At 43.3% G+C, this 16,845-nt stretch overlaps 1 protein-coding gene across 1 annotated transcript in view; it reads left to right on the top strand.

Moving 5' to 3' along the window:
- The window catches only part of wnk3 (WNK lysine deficient protein kinase 3), a 62,761-nt gene that overhangs the window by 26,510 nt on the left and 19,406 nt on the right, over positions 1-16,845 (top strand). Inside the window, exons 3-12 of the mRNA XM_058085130.2 lie at positions 9,399-9,571; positions 10,108-10,328; positions 10,653-10,810; positions 10,891-10,979; positions 11,061-11,280; positions 11,415-11,685; positions 11,763-11,878; positions 11,964-12,131; positions 13,712-16,489; positions 16,770-16,813. Of these exons, the coding sequence (XP_057941113.2) occupies positions 9,399-9,571; positions 10,108-10,328; positions 10,653-10,810; positions 10,891-10,979; positions 11,061-11,280; positions 11,415-11,685; positions 11,763-11,878; positions 11,964-12,131; positions 13,712-16,489; positions 16,770-16,813 (4,238 nt within the window). The remainder of the gene's footprint in view (positions 1-9,398; positions 9,572-10,107; positions 10,329-10,652; positions 10,811-10,890; positions 10,980-11,060; positions 11,281-11,414; positions 11,686-11,762; positions 11,879-11,963; positions 12,132-13,711; positions 16,490-16,769; positions 16,814-16,845) is intronic.

The following is a 16,845-nucleotide window of genomic DNA, read 5'->3' as shown; positions in this document are numbered from 1 at the left end:
ATATGTGCCCTGTGATTGGCTGGCCACCAGTCCAGGGTGTACCCCGCCTCTCGCTGGAAGACAGCTGGGATAGGCTCCAGCACCCCCGCGACCCTCATGAGGATAAGCGGTAGAAAATGAATGAATGAATGTTTTGGGTGGAACTTTTTTGGCGCTGAAATGGGCGTACACAAGCTTTATAGATGAGACCCCCAATTTTTACATTTCAGAACACCAAAACAGAAACATCAATCTTTCAAAAGTCCAATCTTTCACAGTGGAGTAAACACAACAAGTTTTGTTGATTGTTGGTACTTTTACATTACTGGTGTTTGTATGTTTCGGAGGTTTTGCAATTTGACAAAATAGCTGATAGACTACTGATCAAAACATGATCTTTGTTTCCTCGTTCAACAGCATGGTGGCCTGGTGGTTGGCATGCCACGCTCACGTTCTAGAGACGCGGATTTGAATCTTTGCTGGAACATGTGAACATGTTTTTTCCGAGTACCCTGGTTTCCTCCCACCTCCCGCAAACATGCATGTTAGGTTAATTGGAGACCAAGTTGTCCATGGGTGTGAATGGTTGTGTAATGTGTCCTGTGATTGACAGGTGACCAGGGTGTACCAGTCAGCAAGAATAGGCTCCAGTTGACATACGCTTAAATATTTTCCTCATATGTACAGTGCATCCAGAAAGTATTCACAGCGCTTCACTTTTTCTACATTTTGTCATGTTACAGCCTCATTCCAAACTGAATTAAATTAATCTCTTACCTCAAAATTCTACACAAAATACTCCATTATGGCAATGTGAAAAAAGGTTTTTTTTTTACATGTTTTCAATTTATTAAAAATAGAAAACAAAGAAATCACATTTACATAAGTATTCACAGCCTTTGCTTAATACTTTGTTGATCCACCTTTGGCAGCAATTACAGCCTCAAGTCTTTTTGAATATGATCCCACAAGTTTAGCACACCTATCTTTAGGCAGTTTTGCCCATTCTTCTTTGCAATAAGTCTCAAGCTCCATCAGGTTGGATGGGAGACGTCTGTGCACAGCCATTTTCAGATCTCTCCAGAGATGTTCGATCGGATTCAAGTCTGGACTCTGGCTGGGCCACTCCAGGACATTCACGGAGTGGTTCTGAAGCCAATCTTTTGAGATCTTGGCTGTGTGCTAATGTCTACTGTCTATATGGTCAAGGTACATGACCAGTCTACTGAGGTCAAGAGCGTTCTGGAGCAGGTTTTCATCCAGGATATCTCTATATATTGCTGCATTCATTTTCCTTCTATCCTGACTAGTCTGCCAGTTCCTGCTGCTGAAAAACATCCCCACAGCATGATGCTGCCACCACCATGCTTCACTGTAGGGATGGTATTGGCCTGGTGAAGAGCCGTGCCTGGTTTCCTCCAAACATGGCGCCTGGCATTCACACCAAAGAGTTCAATCTTTGTCTCATCAGACCAGAGAATTTTGTTTCTCATGGTCTGAGAGTCATTCAGATGCTTTTTGGCAAATTCCAGACGGGCTGCCATGTTCCTTTTACTAAGGAGTGGCTTTCGTCTGGCCACTCTACCATACAGGCCTGATTGGTGGATTGCTGCAGAGATGGTTGTCCTTCTGGAAGGCTCTCCTCTCTCCACAGAGGAACGCTGGAGCTCTGACAGAGTGATCATCGGGGCCTTGGTCACCTCCCTGACTAAGGCCCTTCTTCCCCGATCGCTCAGTTTAGAAGGCCAGCCAGCTCTAGGAAGAGTCCTGGTGGTTCCAAACGTCTTCCATTTACGAATAATGGAGGCCACTGTGCTCATTGGGACCTTCAAAGCAGCAGAAATTTTTCTGTATCCTTCCCCAGATTTGTGCCTCAAGACAATCCTGTCTCGCAGGTCTACAGACAGTTCTTTTGACTTCATGCTTGGTGTTTGTGCTCTGACATGCACAGTCAACTGTGGGACCTTATATAGACAGTTATTATATTTCCAAATCATGTCCAATCAACTGAATTTACTGCAGGTGGACTCCAATTAAGCTGTAGAAAGATCTCAAGGATGATCAGTGGAAAAAAGATGCACCTGAGCTCAATTTTGAGCTTCATGGCAAAGGCTGTGAATACTTATGTAAATGTGATTTCTTAGTTTTCTATTTTTAATACATTCAAAAAAAAGTAAAAAAAAAAACTTTTTCACATTGTCATAATGGAGTATTTTGTGTAGAATTTTGAGGTAAGAGATTAATTTAATTCAGTTTGGAATGAGGCTGTAACATGACAAAATGTAGAAAAAGTGAAGCGCTGTGAATACTTTCCAGATGCACTGTACATCCAAAGCAAACAGAAAGGGAATGGTCATGTATGAAGGAAGTGTCGCTGTGTTGGTAAGGCTGACAGTGTTTGTATTTGACAAGGTTCCCTGCTCCAATGATGTATGTACTTGACAATCACGTTTCCCCGATTCCCTAATCGACGCATGCAGGTATGGAGACCATTTTAGTCTGTCTAGACAGAATTCTACCAAGTGAACTCTACGTGAACCGTGCAGACTTAAAGATACCAGGCAAAGGAGACACGATGGATGCTGAGGTGGCCATCAAGTTGTGTTAAACAACGCTTGGGCTTCCGCTGTGTCATGGTCATAATAGTGCAACGACAAGCAACTGTTCTGTTGATACTTCTTCACTGTTACGGGGGGGGGTTGTCTCTACCAGGACTTCCAGAAAAGGACACAGAACAAGTCTTGGAAGCAAAGGAAAAACATGAAACACAGACTGCTGGAGATGTCCTGAGTCATAAAGGCAGACCTCAGTACTGACATGTTTTGTACATGTACTGCTTTGTTTGTAATACAAAATAAATAGTCAATAGAACAGATCCATGGAAAGCTTACGTATGTTATGATGACTCCTATTTATAATCAGGCCTGTTTGTGAGACAGTGGCTGTTGTTTATCGGCCTTGTACAAAATTTGATTTTCTTTATTTTTTGAAACATTTTTCTTTTTTTCCTTGCAGAGTATTATTCCCATGTTTTCCATTTTTAAACTCGGCAAAGGCTAAAAGACCAAGGACCTGAAATGTTTTGTATTTTGTACTTGAGGAATAAGCAGTCAACAACAGTTGCTTGTGACATGTCTAAAAATAGTCGTCAGTATTTGCACCATTGTAAAGGGCTTTTTCTCTTGGTAGTGATGTTGCATGCTGGCATTCATTAGCACACTTTTCTTTCCTCAACCTGAAGCTATGGTATTTTAATGGCAAGTAGGTGCATAATTGTTTTAAAAAGTTGAAAGAAAAGACGAACAAATGAAAGACAGCATAAAATCCTTGAAAAGATGACCAGAGCCCTTGTACGTCTTTACTGGACCTATAAGACTCGTATATTCTTTTTAAAACAAACAATTGTTTAGTGTTTCACAGCGACTGGTTAGTGGTTGCTTCCGTCCCTGTGGGGTTACTGCTCATGTGAGCGTATTGGATTTCTGCCACATCCTTCATTGGCAATACTGGAGATCACACAAATGTGATGGAAAAAAGCTCATGGTAGGAATGCTCCGATCAATCAGCCACCAATCAATATTGGACGATTTCTGTCATAAAAAACGTGCAATCATCACATGGAGATAAGCGCCTTTCGCCTGCCAATCACCTGTCTCACGTAGTGTTGCCAATAGGCCTGGGCGACATATCGATATTTTAGAAATATCGATACTCCTGTTAAGCATGATACAAAAAAATAACAAGCAAATGGTTCATATCGATATAGACTGGATTTGACACGGAGGTTTCAAGATGGCGCCTCCCAAGTGTAAGCTTCAGTGGCATTTTTAGTATTTCATAGTTCTTTATGTATTACTTGTTGTTTTTTATGCCATACCGACCCCTTAAGCAAGTGTGCAGCTATGGATATTCATCTTATTACGTTTGTAGCTTACAGCTTGTTCCATTGTTTACACTCGGAGCAGCTGTTAGCTTTGAGAATCCCTTCGCTATGGGGAGTGATCGTAGATCACCGTGGAGATATGAAGGAGGAGAGGCTGCATAGTGGGAGTGAACAGCAAAAAAGTATAAAGGTTGCTGTATAAAGACAGTATCAACTAGGGTTGGACCATATGGACCTATATCACAATTTTTTGGGATGTATCACCATACAACGCTAAAAAAACTATATAAAATTTAAATTAATCGAAATCTTGTATAAAAAAATCTTCAAACCATAAGCAAAATTTGTGAGAAACAGTGAAATACACTCAAATTATAAAGCACATGTATTTACTGGTAAGAAAGTGGCTACATTTTCTAATGGGATGTTAGCCTCTGTACACATTGCTACTGTGCCTTTCATGGATTGCCTCGATGTGGACAATTTTATGCATTTTTTAAAATTCTCATTGTGGAACAATACTGGATCAGATTGCTCTGGTTAAAATCATGAGGTCAGCACAATGACAAATATGGGAATTTGGGTGTTATCCTTGACAAGGACATGTCTGTAGTGGCTATTTGTCCTTCAAAAATAAACTTAACTTAAACGATAATCAAAAGGCCACTGATGCACCACGGGTTGTGTTTTACGCCGGCAAAAGAGCCATTGTCCATACAATCTTGTTCCGTTTCTTCGTATTTCCTTTTATTACCAAGCAAGCAAACAAAAAAGGAACAAAGGCATTGTCTCCTGTTGCCTCTCTTGCTCTGGTACAAAAACCATAGGCCCACCCCGGTGCATGCTGGTCCTGTAAGCACTGCCTACTTAAATAGATTGCAGGTGCCTGGGGTGTTATCCAATGAAATAAACCCACAAATTAACTACTAATTAACCCAAACAAAATATGATAAATAAATAACTAACGAGAAAACATTATCAAGTAATCCAAACAAAACAACAACAACAACAAAAAATCAACAGATATTAGAACACTACTAAATAGCTCCTACAATGTCATTAGAGCATCACTACAAGCAGCTGACGAGAAATTGAAAGAAAGAAAGAAAAATCTCCAACATCAGGAATATGGTGTCGTATGATGATTTGGAGCTAATCGTTCATGCCTTTGTGTCTTCACGATTAGACTAATGCAATAGTCTTTTCTCTTGTCGAGGTAAGAAAGAGCTGTCTTGCCTACAATTGGGCTGTTGCTCCAAAGCTTTAGAACAGGGGTGCTCACACTTTTTCAGCATGTGAGCTACTTTTAAAATGACCGAGTCAAAATGATCTACCCACTACAAAAATGCAAAACATCTATTTATTTTCAAATGTATTGAGGATTATTTGTACATACAATGTACAGTGAAGAAAATAAGTATTTGAACACCCTGCTATTTTGCTATTTCTCCCACTTAGAAATCATGGAGGGGTCTGAAATTTTCATCGTAGGTGCATGTCCACTGTGAGAGAGATAAACTAAAAAGAAAAATCCAGAAATCACAATGCATGATTTTTTAACAATTTATTTGTGTGATACAGCTGCAAATAAGTATTTGAACACCTGTGTATCATCTAGAATTCTGACCCTGAAAGACCTGTTAGTCTGCCCATTAGAAGTCCACCTGCACTCCATGTATCATCCTGAATCAGATGCACCTGTTTGAGGTCGTTAGCTGCATAAAGACACCTGTCCACCCCATACAATCAGTAAGACTTTAACTTGTAACATGGCGAAGACCAAAGAGCTGTCCAAAGACACCAGAGACAAAATTGTACACCTCCACAAGGCTGGAAAGGGCTACGGAGCAATTACCAAGCAGCTTGGTGAAAAAAGGTCCACTGTTGGAGCTATCATTAGAAAATGGAAGAAGCTAAACATGACGGTCAATCTCAATCGGAGTGGAGCCCCATGCAAGATATCACCTCGTGGGGTCTCAATGATTCTAAGAAAGGTGAGGAATCAGCCCAGAACTACACGACAGGACTTGGTCAATGACCTGAAAAGAGCTGGGACCACCGTTTCCAAGGTTACTGTAGGTAATACACTAAGACGTCATGATGTGAAATCATGCATGGCACGAAAGGTTCCCCTGCTTAAACCAGCACATGTCAAGGCCCGTCTTAAGTTTGCATATGACCATTTGGATGATACAGAGGAGTCATGGGAGAAAGTTTTATGGTCAGATGAGACCAAAATAGAACTTTTTGGTCATAATTCCAATAAGCGTGTTTGGAGGAAGAAGAATGAAGAGTACAATCCGAAGAACACCATCCCTACTGTGAAGCATGGGGGTGGTAGCATCATGCTTTGGGGGTGTTTTTCTGCACATGGGACAGGACGAGTGCACTGCATTAAAGAGAGGATGACTGGGGCCGTGTATTGTGAGATTTTGGGGAACAACCTCCTTCCCTCTGTCAGAGCATTGAAGATGGGTCGTGGCTGGGTCTTCCAACACGACAACGACCCGAAGCACACAGCCAGGAAAACCAAGGAGTGGCTCCGTAAGAAGCATATCAAGGTTCTAGCATGGCCCAGCCAGTCTCCAGACCTGAACCCAATCGAAAATCTTTGGAGGGAGCTCAAACTCCGTGTTTCTCAGCGACAGCCCAGAAACCTGACTGATCTAGAGAAGATCTGTGTGGAGGAGTGGGCCAAGATCCCTCCTGCAGTGTGTGCAAACCTGGTGAAAAACTACAGGAAACGTTTGACCTCTGTAATAGCAAACAAAGGCTACTGTACCAAATATTAACATTCATTTTCTCAGGTGTTCAAATACTTATTAGCAGCTGTATCACACAAATAAATTGTTAAAAAATCATGCATTGTGATTTCTGGATTTTTCTTTTTAGTTTATCTCTCTCACAGTGGACATGCACCTACGATGAAAATTTCAGACCCCTCCATGATTTCTAAGTGGGAGAAATAGCAAAATAGCAATGTTCAAATACTTATTTTCTTCACTGTATGTTGATGTACCTTACATAACCAAATGAGCCAATATTGCAAAACACACATAATTAACTATTAAAATTTTTTGTAATTACCTGAGTTTACTTTGATGACTTGCACTGAATTGAATCAGCCAGGGATGCATAGTCCGGACAGTAGCTGCTGATAGCCAGGTTAGCCAGGCAAACGCACTTCGAAAAAGATATTGTGAAAAAAAAAGTCCACCTCCTCTTCCGTATGGAAGTGATATGTTTTTGCCTTTTTACTTGGTCCAGCTACTTCACTAATTTTAGTGACCATAAACTTTAGCGAGGGCTTAAAATCTGACGCAATTCGCCGACTAGCTTAGCACTTTGCATCGTTGTTTACGCATGAGCGGTGACCTAAAGGTCAAAATTCAGTTGTCATCTGACTGGTTGTCCTGTATGTCAATCAAGTAACGGGGATGGATGATAGGCTGACATCGTAAGTTCTGCTGCACTTAGAGACGTTGTTTGATTTGATTGGTCACCCGAAGGGCAACATTCAGTTGTCATCTGAATGGCTGCCCTGTATATCAATCAAGTGACGGCATTGATGCTAGGATGATATTTTTTTAATGTCACGCCGCGATCGACCAGCGATCGACCAGTACCACCTCCACGATCGACCGGTAGATCGCGATCGACTTAATGAGCACCCCTGCTTTAGAATGACCTTCCTCTCTCTCTGCGTTCATTAGATTCTGTTGATGTTTTTAAAACTCAACTTAAATCGTTTTTATTCCGTAAGGCTGATATATCCACTGTTGTTTTATTTTTGGGCTCTCTTAAACTGTATGTATTGGTATTTTTTTTTTTTACTGTTATACTGTTCAAATTTTTATTTTTGATTTTGAAGCACTTTGTGACCTCTTGTCTGTGAAAGGTGCTATATAAATACATACATCATACTTTACTTACTTACTTCCTACTAAATCTTCAAGCAACTGTAATGTCTGTGCTTGTGATGAAGGAAGATGTAGTCACCCATGCAATTCCAACTGCAAATGGAAGATATTTTTTATGAAAACGGCGCTCCTATTTTAAAGGAGGGTCACGGAAGTATGTTCTGTCTGTGGGGAATGTGTAGCTAATATGAGCTACTTTCGAAAATAAATGTGCTTCTCGTATTTATTCACTTATAACCTTCTAAACGGGCACTCTAAAACCTTCCTTACATTAAAGCTGTAAAACACAACCTGGTAAAAATATACTCATCCAGCCCGAGTCCTGCACACACAACCACACAAGCTAACCCTGCTAGATTCCATTCACACTTTGGAAGAAGATATTTAGCCAACTTTCGCCGACATTTATTGCCATTTCAACCTGTGTAGGTTGGGAGGGGATTGTTCAGTGTTTATAATAATTGTTTTACCTTTTAAAGTCTCGGTAAGCACAGCAATACATGCCTCTCAATGACGTAAACATTTACACTGCATGTATGTGATTGGTATTGGTATTGGTATTGGTATTGGTATTGGTATTGGTATTGGTATTGGTATCGTCCGATTTCACTCATGGATTATTGGGATCGGTAGAGGCAGCATAAAATCCTGATCGGACTTGCCTACCTACTTATTTGGCTTTGACCTTTTGTCTAAACTCACTTTGTGTAAAAAATATGGGGATATATATTGTGTATTGATATTCAACCTAAATATATCTGGATACAAGTTTTAGTCCATATACCCCAGCCCTAGTTGCCAACAAAATGACGCTTCTCGTATTGAGCTTGGCTATTTTGTTTTGAAATCAAACAAGCAATGCGATTAGTTCAGAGCTTATTTTTGTCCCAGTCACATGCGGCTGTCACGTTCATGGGGTTTTCAAGTGTCACTGAACAACTTTCAACAACCTTCTTACATGTCTTTTTATCATTATACTAATTGTATCTCGTCCTTAAAACACTATTTGTGTGTGGTTGTTTCATGAACATAAACACATAGGGCTCTAATTTCATGTCAGAGCGCAGCGCAGCCCTTGAATTAGTAATTTGGTTCAGCGCACCACTGTGGCAGCCTGTTTGGTAATATGGTAGACTGGACTGCGCCGAGGTGGGCATGGTGGCACACCAGGGAATATGTCCACATTTTCAGCTTAGCGCTGTGACAATTTTGTGACAAATCAGCACACCAGAGGTGCACTGAAACATCGCCAGCTCTGGTCTATTGTTGGTGCAGGCCCCTGCGCGGTGGTAAATTGACTGACGGGCGCACAGTCTACACACGTCACCCAAAACTCACAGGCAGGTTTTCCAGAGTGTCGCCCACATTTCAGTGGAAAAAGCAAGGACAGCAACCACTATTTAATGTTTGATTGTTGCTCAGGACAGTTAAGTAAAGAGTTTGGCTTCTCAAAACAATACGCCTTCAAAGCATCATACATGCATCACATCCATGCCTATTCTCAAAAAATCAAACCTCACAAATCGCTCGCTCTGCATTATTTTCTTTGGCAACTCAGTGCAATGAATGCTGAAAATGCATCCCATAACGCCTCATGCCTGCTCCTGTCTTCTCAGGACCGCAAGCTGACCAAGGCCGAGCAGCAACGCTTCAAGGAAGAAGCAGAGATGCTGAAGGGGCTCCAACACCCAAACATCGTGCGCTTCTATGACTCTTGGGAATCAGTCCTTCGTGGCAAAAAGTGCATCGTACTGGTCACTGAACTCATGACCTCAGGAACACTCAAAACGTATGTAGGATGTCATTTATAGCCTCATATTCATGTCTTGTCCTTTCTGATGACAATGATCCATGAATTACTTGTAAACATTGCCATCAAAAATCAACAAGAGTATTCCATGGGTATTGTGGTTGTAGTTTGCTCTGTTATAACCTAGTGTTAGTATTTGACTATATTTCTTTGATTGCTATTAATCGATGTCCAAATATACTGAACTCCTCTTTCCATACATGTGTTTTATGGAGCAGAATCATGCTCAACACAGCTCACGTCAGTTCCAGCGCAATACTGACGGTAAATGTTCTTGCAAAAAAGGTGAAGTGCACGTTGAAAATGTTGTACTTTTAGCGTCAATGCCACCGTATTGTAGACTGCAGCCTTTGACTATTCATAGTAATATTCTAAAACGACAACTGGGTAGATCTACAGTACCAACATTGTGATTTACATGTCTATGAAATGAATTTAACACAGCCTAATAGGACCTGATGTGGAGAAGGGAGCATCACATAACAATATCCATGCAACCCCGTCTCCTCCTGCAGTTACCTGAAGCGCTTCAAGGTAATGAAGCCCAAGGTGCTGAGGAGCTGGTGTCGGCAAATCTTGAAGGGCCTTCACTTCCTTCACACCAGAACCCCTCCTATAGTCCACAGGGACCTCAAGTGTGACAACATCTTCATCACGGGCCCCACCGGATCTGTAAAAATAGGTGATCTGGGACTCGCCACCCTCATGAGGACCTCATTCGCCAAGAGTGTCATAGGTAGGATTTTTAAATAGGCGGTGGTGAAAACAATGCATGTGTTTGCTATATCAGCACAATGAATAGACATTTTCATAGCAGGCCTCAACTGCCTTTGTTGTATAGATTAGTATTGATAGTCACTGTAAAATGTACGTGGGCAGCACTTAGACAAGCGTAATTGTACTTCATAGGCAATTTAAGCAAAGCAGAGAGGATGCTGCACACTGTAAAGATTGTAAACCCTGCTAATGGCCCCTGTTGGGCTCTATAAGGATATTAATAATGAATACAAATGTCAAAAGTAATGGGCGTGAGGCTGTATTTACATGTTCTGCTGTAAAGGAACCCCAGAGTTCATGGCTCCAGAGATGTACGAGGAACATTATGACGAATCTGTGGACGTCTACGCCTTTGGGATGTGCATGCTGGAGATGGCTACATCCGAATATCCCTACTCCGAGTGCCAAAATGCTGCTCAGATTTATCGCAAAGTTACAAGTGTGAGTCCCTTTAACTAAAAAAATAAATGAACTATTGGTAATTTAGGCATTCCAGCTATGTTGTGTTTGTGGTTGTTTAGGGTATAAAACCAGCCAGCTTTGATAAAGTGAATGACCCAGAGATTAAAGAGATCATCGAAGGTTGTATTCGTCAGAACAAGAGCCAGAGGTAAGCAAGTTTTCATTTTATGGCCGTGCCACCCAAAATTCCTTCAATACTTTTCTAAGTAGCTCCTGGTTCCTTCCACAGACTGTCCATCCGAGACCTCCTGAATCACGCCTTTTTTGGTGAGGACACGGGGGTCCGAGTGGAGTTAGCAGAAGAAGACACAGGCACCCAGGAATGCTTGGCTCTCAGGATTTGGGTTGAGGAGCCCAAAAAGCTGAAGGGGAAACATAAAGATAACGAGGCCATTGAGTTTAGCTATGACCTGGAGAACGACAGCGCCGAGGAAGTGGCTCTGGAGATGGTGAGGCAATGTTTAAATGGTAGAAAAGAAAACTAGCTCTCTAGCTACTTTATCACCCGTTTCAAGGTAGCCTACTCCCCTGTGACCTAGATTCTACTTTTACAGTATTGTTATCCATCTCCGTCTCATCACAGGTAAAGTCCGGCTTCTTCCACGAGAGTGATGCCAAGGTGGTGGGGAAATCCATTCGGGACAGAGTCAATCTGATAAAAAAGTCACGGGAGCGACAGCAGCAAAGCTCCGACGAAAGACGGGACTCCGCTGTATCCTGTACGCATCCATCCTGTCCATCTTCACTGGGGCCAGGAGCAACTGGACTAACAGGTGCAGGAACTGGGCAGGAATCTGAGGACCCACATCAAGTGGAGCAGAATGTGGTCGGAAGGGCGACACTATGCCTGCCAGGTCCAATATACACAATCATATGTTTTATATACTGCTTTTTTATTCTCCTCATATTCTAACTACGCTTTTCTGTGAAGGGGAGAGCCTTGGGTCTGCCAGCTGTGAATCTTATGCACACGGACTAAGCCAATCAAACTCTCAGCCAGGGGAATCATTTGCCCTTGCTCAGACTTCTCAGCCCATGACGACATCTGTATGTGTAACATTTGATTTCATAGCAATCATAAGTAACAGCAGACTGAATGACATGGATGATCCGCTATTTTATTTCCCTACAGTGCACAGGAACCCCGGCCAATGCTCCGAGCCTCCCATCTGGTGAAGGCGGGAGTGTCCCAAATGTCCCTGTTGGCCACAGCGTCAGTCTGTCCAGCATGGCCATGGGTCAAAGCGGGGGGCCCCCTGCTGGTCAGACATTTCTTCAGCCCAGCACCATGGTTCCACAGGTATCACCAAGCATACCTCAGAAATATTTTCAGGTGAAAGGAGCGATGTCACTAACTTGTAATCCATTGCGGGGGTTAGGGGGGTCTTCAAGATGGGGCCTATGACCCTCTATGTTACAGTTAATCAGTGTTTGTACGAATACGACCATTCCATCTTCATACCACTTTTTATCCCTGATGGTGCCGTCATATGTTAGTCATTGTCCCGTATAGATTCTTCCAATAATAAGAAATTAATGATCACTTTGTAGGCTTTGTTTATTTAAGAAGAAAAAAACTGAAGTGATTTTGTGAAGTATATTTACGTCTAAACTCTGGCCAAATTATTTTCTGAATATTAACTGATTAATAATCTAAAAGGCACATCATAAAAAAGGTCAAAAAATTCATTCAGATTGATGATTCCACCTTCATTTTTAATAATTACTTAGCATCTCAGTGATATGCTGGAGCCTACCCCAACTCACTTCGGGCGAGAGGCGGGGTACACCCTGGACTGGTGGCCAGCCAATCACAGGGCACATATAGACAAACAACCATTCACACTCACATTCATACCTATGGACAATTTGGAGTGGCCAATGACCCTAGCATGTTTTTGGAATGGGGGAGGAAACCGGAGAACCCCGGAGAAAAAATGTTTAGGTTTTCTTCTACTCCTTAGTGCCAGTCAGTGATTTGTGTGCAGAGACTTTACGGGAATTCTTCTACACTGCAGTCACTTTGTACCTCACAACTGACATTAACGTTGATGGGGGGGGCTATTGAGTTGAAACACATTTGTAGTTGGCTTAGTGTAGTTTAGTTTTTATGTTTCACATTGTAGAACAAGCTATGCTACCATCAGATTTGATCTTTTTTCCTCCCCAAATAACTGTTTACCTCACCACAAATCATGTTCATAATCCTGTGATGCTGTTTATCTGACTGACTGCATGCATGCAGGACTTTCCCCAGGACATTTGGTGGAGCGCGCTCAATCGTCAAACTAAGCCTGAAATACTTGGGACTGTATGCACATTTTTCATAATTCCAAATTAAACTTAATATTTGTTTGATCTAAATAAAATAACTGCCATTCATGGCTGTTGGCATTCAGCTACATGTTCGTAATGCGTATACACACACAAACATAAATATTTTCCGAGTATGGTGATCGACAATGTACATTCATGTCGTTGTTACGATATGTTGCTACACAATGATAGCTTACATTAGTAGCTACACTATGCCAAATAGCTATCATTAGCTGACAACAAATATAACTAGTTTGTGTTTGTGTGTAACTCCAGTATAGCTTGCATACTCAAAGCAGGAAGAAGTGGCATATGTATACTGTAATACTTGCAGTTCATAGAAAAGTTGGCTCCCCCCAGCAGCTGCATACAGTCCCTTCTGAAGACATTTAAATGTTTCTATTGTTCAAATTTAAGCTGATGTACCTCCACTTAAAAACAGTGGGAAATCCTGCAGTATAAAATGTGTTCATTGTTGTGGCAAAGCTTATTCTTACCTAATTTTTACTACTTTCTCCCCCCCTTCTTTCACCACCAATCATCCTTCTGTCACATACTGAGCAGTCGCAAACATCCCCCCCAGATGCATTTCAAACCATCACACCTCATGGGCTGTTGGCCCCGTCACACCCATACATCACCCCTGCTCTCACTTCATCTGTATCCCTCAGTGATCCTTCCGGGCTAGCAGGGACCATTGTTGCCCCCATTCAGCATCCCCAAGCCACTCCCATGCAGCTGAGTGACATCATCCGCCAGCCGGCACCCCAACAAACACAACCTGTCATGATGCCTCCGATAGGAGTCCAGACAGCCCACCTTCAGCAGCAGCAAGTGGACATCCAGGTTGCTTTGGCAGAACAACGTGCCACTCCGCCTGCTGTGGGACAGCTTCCACAGATCCTTTCAGCAATAGCTGTCCACAAACATCAAAATGAGCCTCTGCAACAGGTCTGTGTACAGCAGACCCTTCAACTAACTCCACAGGAGCAAGCAGCATTATCGTGTATGGAGCAGCAAGCTGTGCCATTGCCACATCCAGGAGAACTTTCTCAACCAACAAGGGATCCTTGTGAGCAGACCATCATGCACACTCAGCAGCAGCACGTTTTCCAGCTTGAGTCACATCAAGCATGTGTCCCACCTGATCAGCAACCAGACCAACTGAAGCAGAAGCAAGCCCTTGTGCATAAACAATTATTGGATCAGCAACAAGCGCTTATTCAACAGCAGCATCAAGCTCCGCCTCAGCAAGCACTTTTACAGTTCAAGCAACAGCAGCAGCAACATCTGTATCAACAAACCCAGGCAAAAGTACATGAAGATCCCTTGATGCAACAGCAAAGTGGACAGCAAGAACCTGTCAATCAACAGCCCCAGCAGGCTCAACACCAAACTTTCTTACAGCAAAAGCTCGTCTTCCAACAGCAGGAACTGCAACAGAAGCAGAAACAAAGCCATCAACAAGCTCAACTGCATCCGCAGCAGCAACAAGACGTTCTGCCACAGCAACAGGCTCTACTACAACAACAGATCAAAGAGCAGCGCCAACACCAAGCTGCCATTGTTCAACTTCGGCAAACCGAACACCAAGAGACCGTTCCAATTCCTCCAAGTAGCAGCGAGCAGCTACAACCACGTTTTCATCAGGCATGCACCACCGAACTAAACAGCACGTTCATATCTCATACCCCTGCCACTGCCACCGGGCAGCAGGGACAACAGCAAACTCGTTCTCAGCATGCTATTCCGACTGCTGTCAATCCTCGTATCCCAGCTGGAGCTGAAGTCATGCAGCATCAAACTCATATTTCCTGCCAAGACCCGGTTACCATGGTTGTACAGCCTGCTCAGATTTCTCTCCCGGTTCCAGCTCAAGCCCTGTCCCAACAAGGACAAATTGAAGCTCATATTCAGAACCGAATCCAGGTACCGGCGCAGTTCCTAAGTCAGTCTGCAACTCAAGCCGCGCCAACTATGATTGATGTCACTCATATGGTTGGAACGACCCAAGGACCGGCACAAGTCGTCATCCAAGCCCAGAAACACCAGACTACTTATCCTGAACCGACTTCTACTGTGAACAAAGGCTCTGCTCAGACATTCATTCAAACTCAGCCTGTACAGCAAGTAGTTAGCCAAACCCATCAAGTTCATAACCAGAACCCATCTGCTGACACGCATATCATGGGCCATCAAAGCATACCTGCTATTCAACCTCCAACTGCCACCAATTCTAGTCATCTCCAGCATGAGACTCTTGTTCACCATAACGTTCAAATACCACCCGTAGTGGAGCCTCGGCTTCAGCAACAAAGTCCAATCCAGCCCCTTGTGAAGGTGCAAGGTCACACTGCCCCAGCCCTTCTGACCTCTCATTACGGCCCTCAGTCCACCTACCAAAGTCCACCACTTTTTCAACAGGGAACAGTTGCACAGCAACCAGTGACACAGTATCAGCAGGTGGTTACGGCTCCTGGCTCATCTGGAAGTGCTGGAACCAACACAGCCCGTCTCAGTTCTGTAGATCCCGCAAGCGTTGTCATCACTGCAGTCAATATTCCAGTGTCACAACCAGTGGTCCTACCACAGCAGCAACCTATAGGAAGCACTGCAGTGTACCCAGTAATTCAGCCCATCTCCCAAGCACAGCTACTAATGCTTTCTCAAGTTCAACAACCAGCCGCCATGGCATGTCCAAAGCAACAATTGCCTTCAGTCGTCCAGTTACCACTGGAACCCATCCTGGCTCCCAGCCATCAAACATGTCCTCTCAGTCGTGCTTTGATTGCCAGAGAAGAGACAGAGCTGGCAGCACAACAATGTCAGCCTGCCTCACATCTACTAACCCATCCTGACACACAGATAGCCCCCAGGAATGTGGGCGATCATCACTCCCAGAGCAGGATCCCACCCAACTGCGGCGTGACAGGCGCAGCACCTTCCCCTCAGAATCAGGCCAAGCACACATTGGCAACACACACTCGCACACAAAGCAGCATTCAGGCCCAATCACACTCACAGGCTGATTCACACACACAGACGCCAACTGTTGAACAACCTGTTCTTCCCCGTGTTGTCTTTCCTGCACACGAAGTTGCCCCCAGTCCCTCCGATACCTCATATCCCCCATCATCGCCATCCCACCAGCCCGCTGCTACCCCTGCGCCAGCGCTGCCAACATCCTCACCGGCAGCCCAGGTCACCTTATCAGGGCAGGCCGACTTTATACCTCCCTCCCCTTCGCCTGCCGCCGCCCTAGAGCTGCTTAACTCTCATGTCCCCAAACTGCCCCAAGCCTCGCTGCAAGACTGTGACATTTCCCTGCTGGGCATTTCTCAGGTACAGGAAGAATGAATTGAGAGAGTTGACTGTTCTAGGCATTGTTATTTGACTCACATGGTAGAAAGCGGTCTAATTATAGGAAAACGTTTGTGATTCAGACTAACATATTTTTCATTCTTATGTATAACTATAAATGTTTAGCATCCATGTAGTTCTCATTGCCTTTGTTTGACCAAAATGAAATTACAGCTTCACTTGTATCCATTGCTGCTTGTTGTTTGTGTCTTTTTCTTGTGCTTCTTTGTGTTTGTATTTATGACATAAATGTTTTCCTCAGGATTGTCTACTCCTGTCAAATACAGAACGTCCTTCCTCCACAGGGTATGTCTGATATCAGAAGTGTCTCACCGTGT

Source organism: Doryrhamphus excisus, linkage group LG17 (genome assembly GCF_037039965.1).
Source record: "Doryrhamphus excisus strain RoL-2023G ecotype Guam linkage group LG17, RoL_Dexc_Guam_v1.1, whole genome shotgun sequence".
NCBI lineage: Eukaryota > Metazoa > Chordata > Actinopteri > Syngnathiformes > Syngnathidae > Doryrhamphus > Doryrhamphus excisus.
This window is presented reverse-complemented; position numbering and strand designations above follow the sequence as displayed.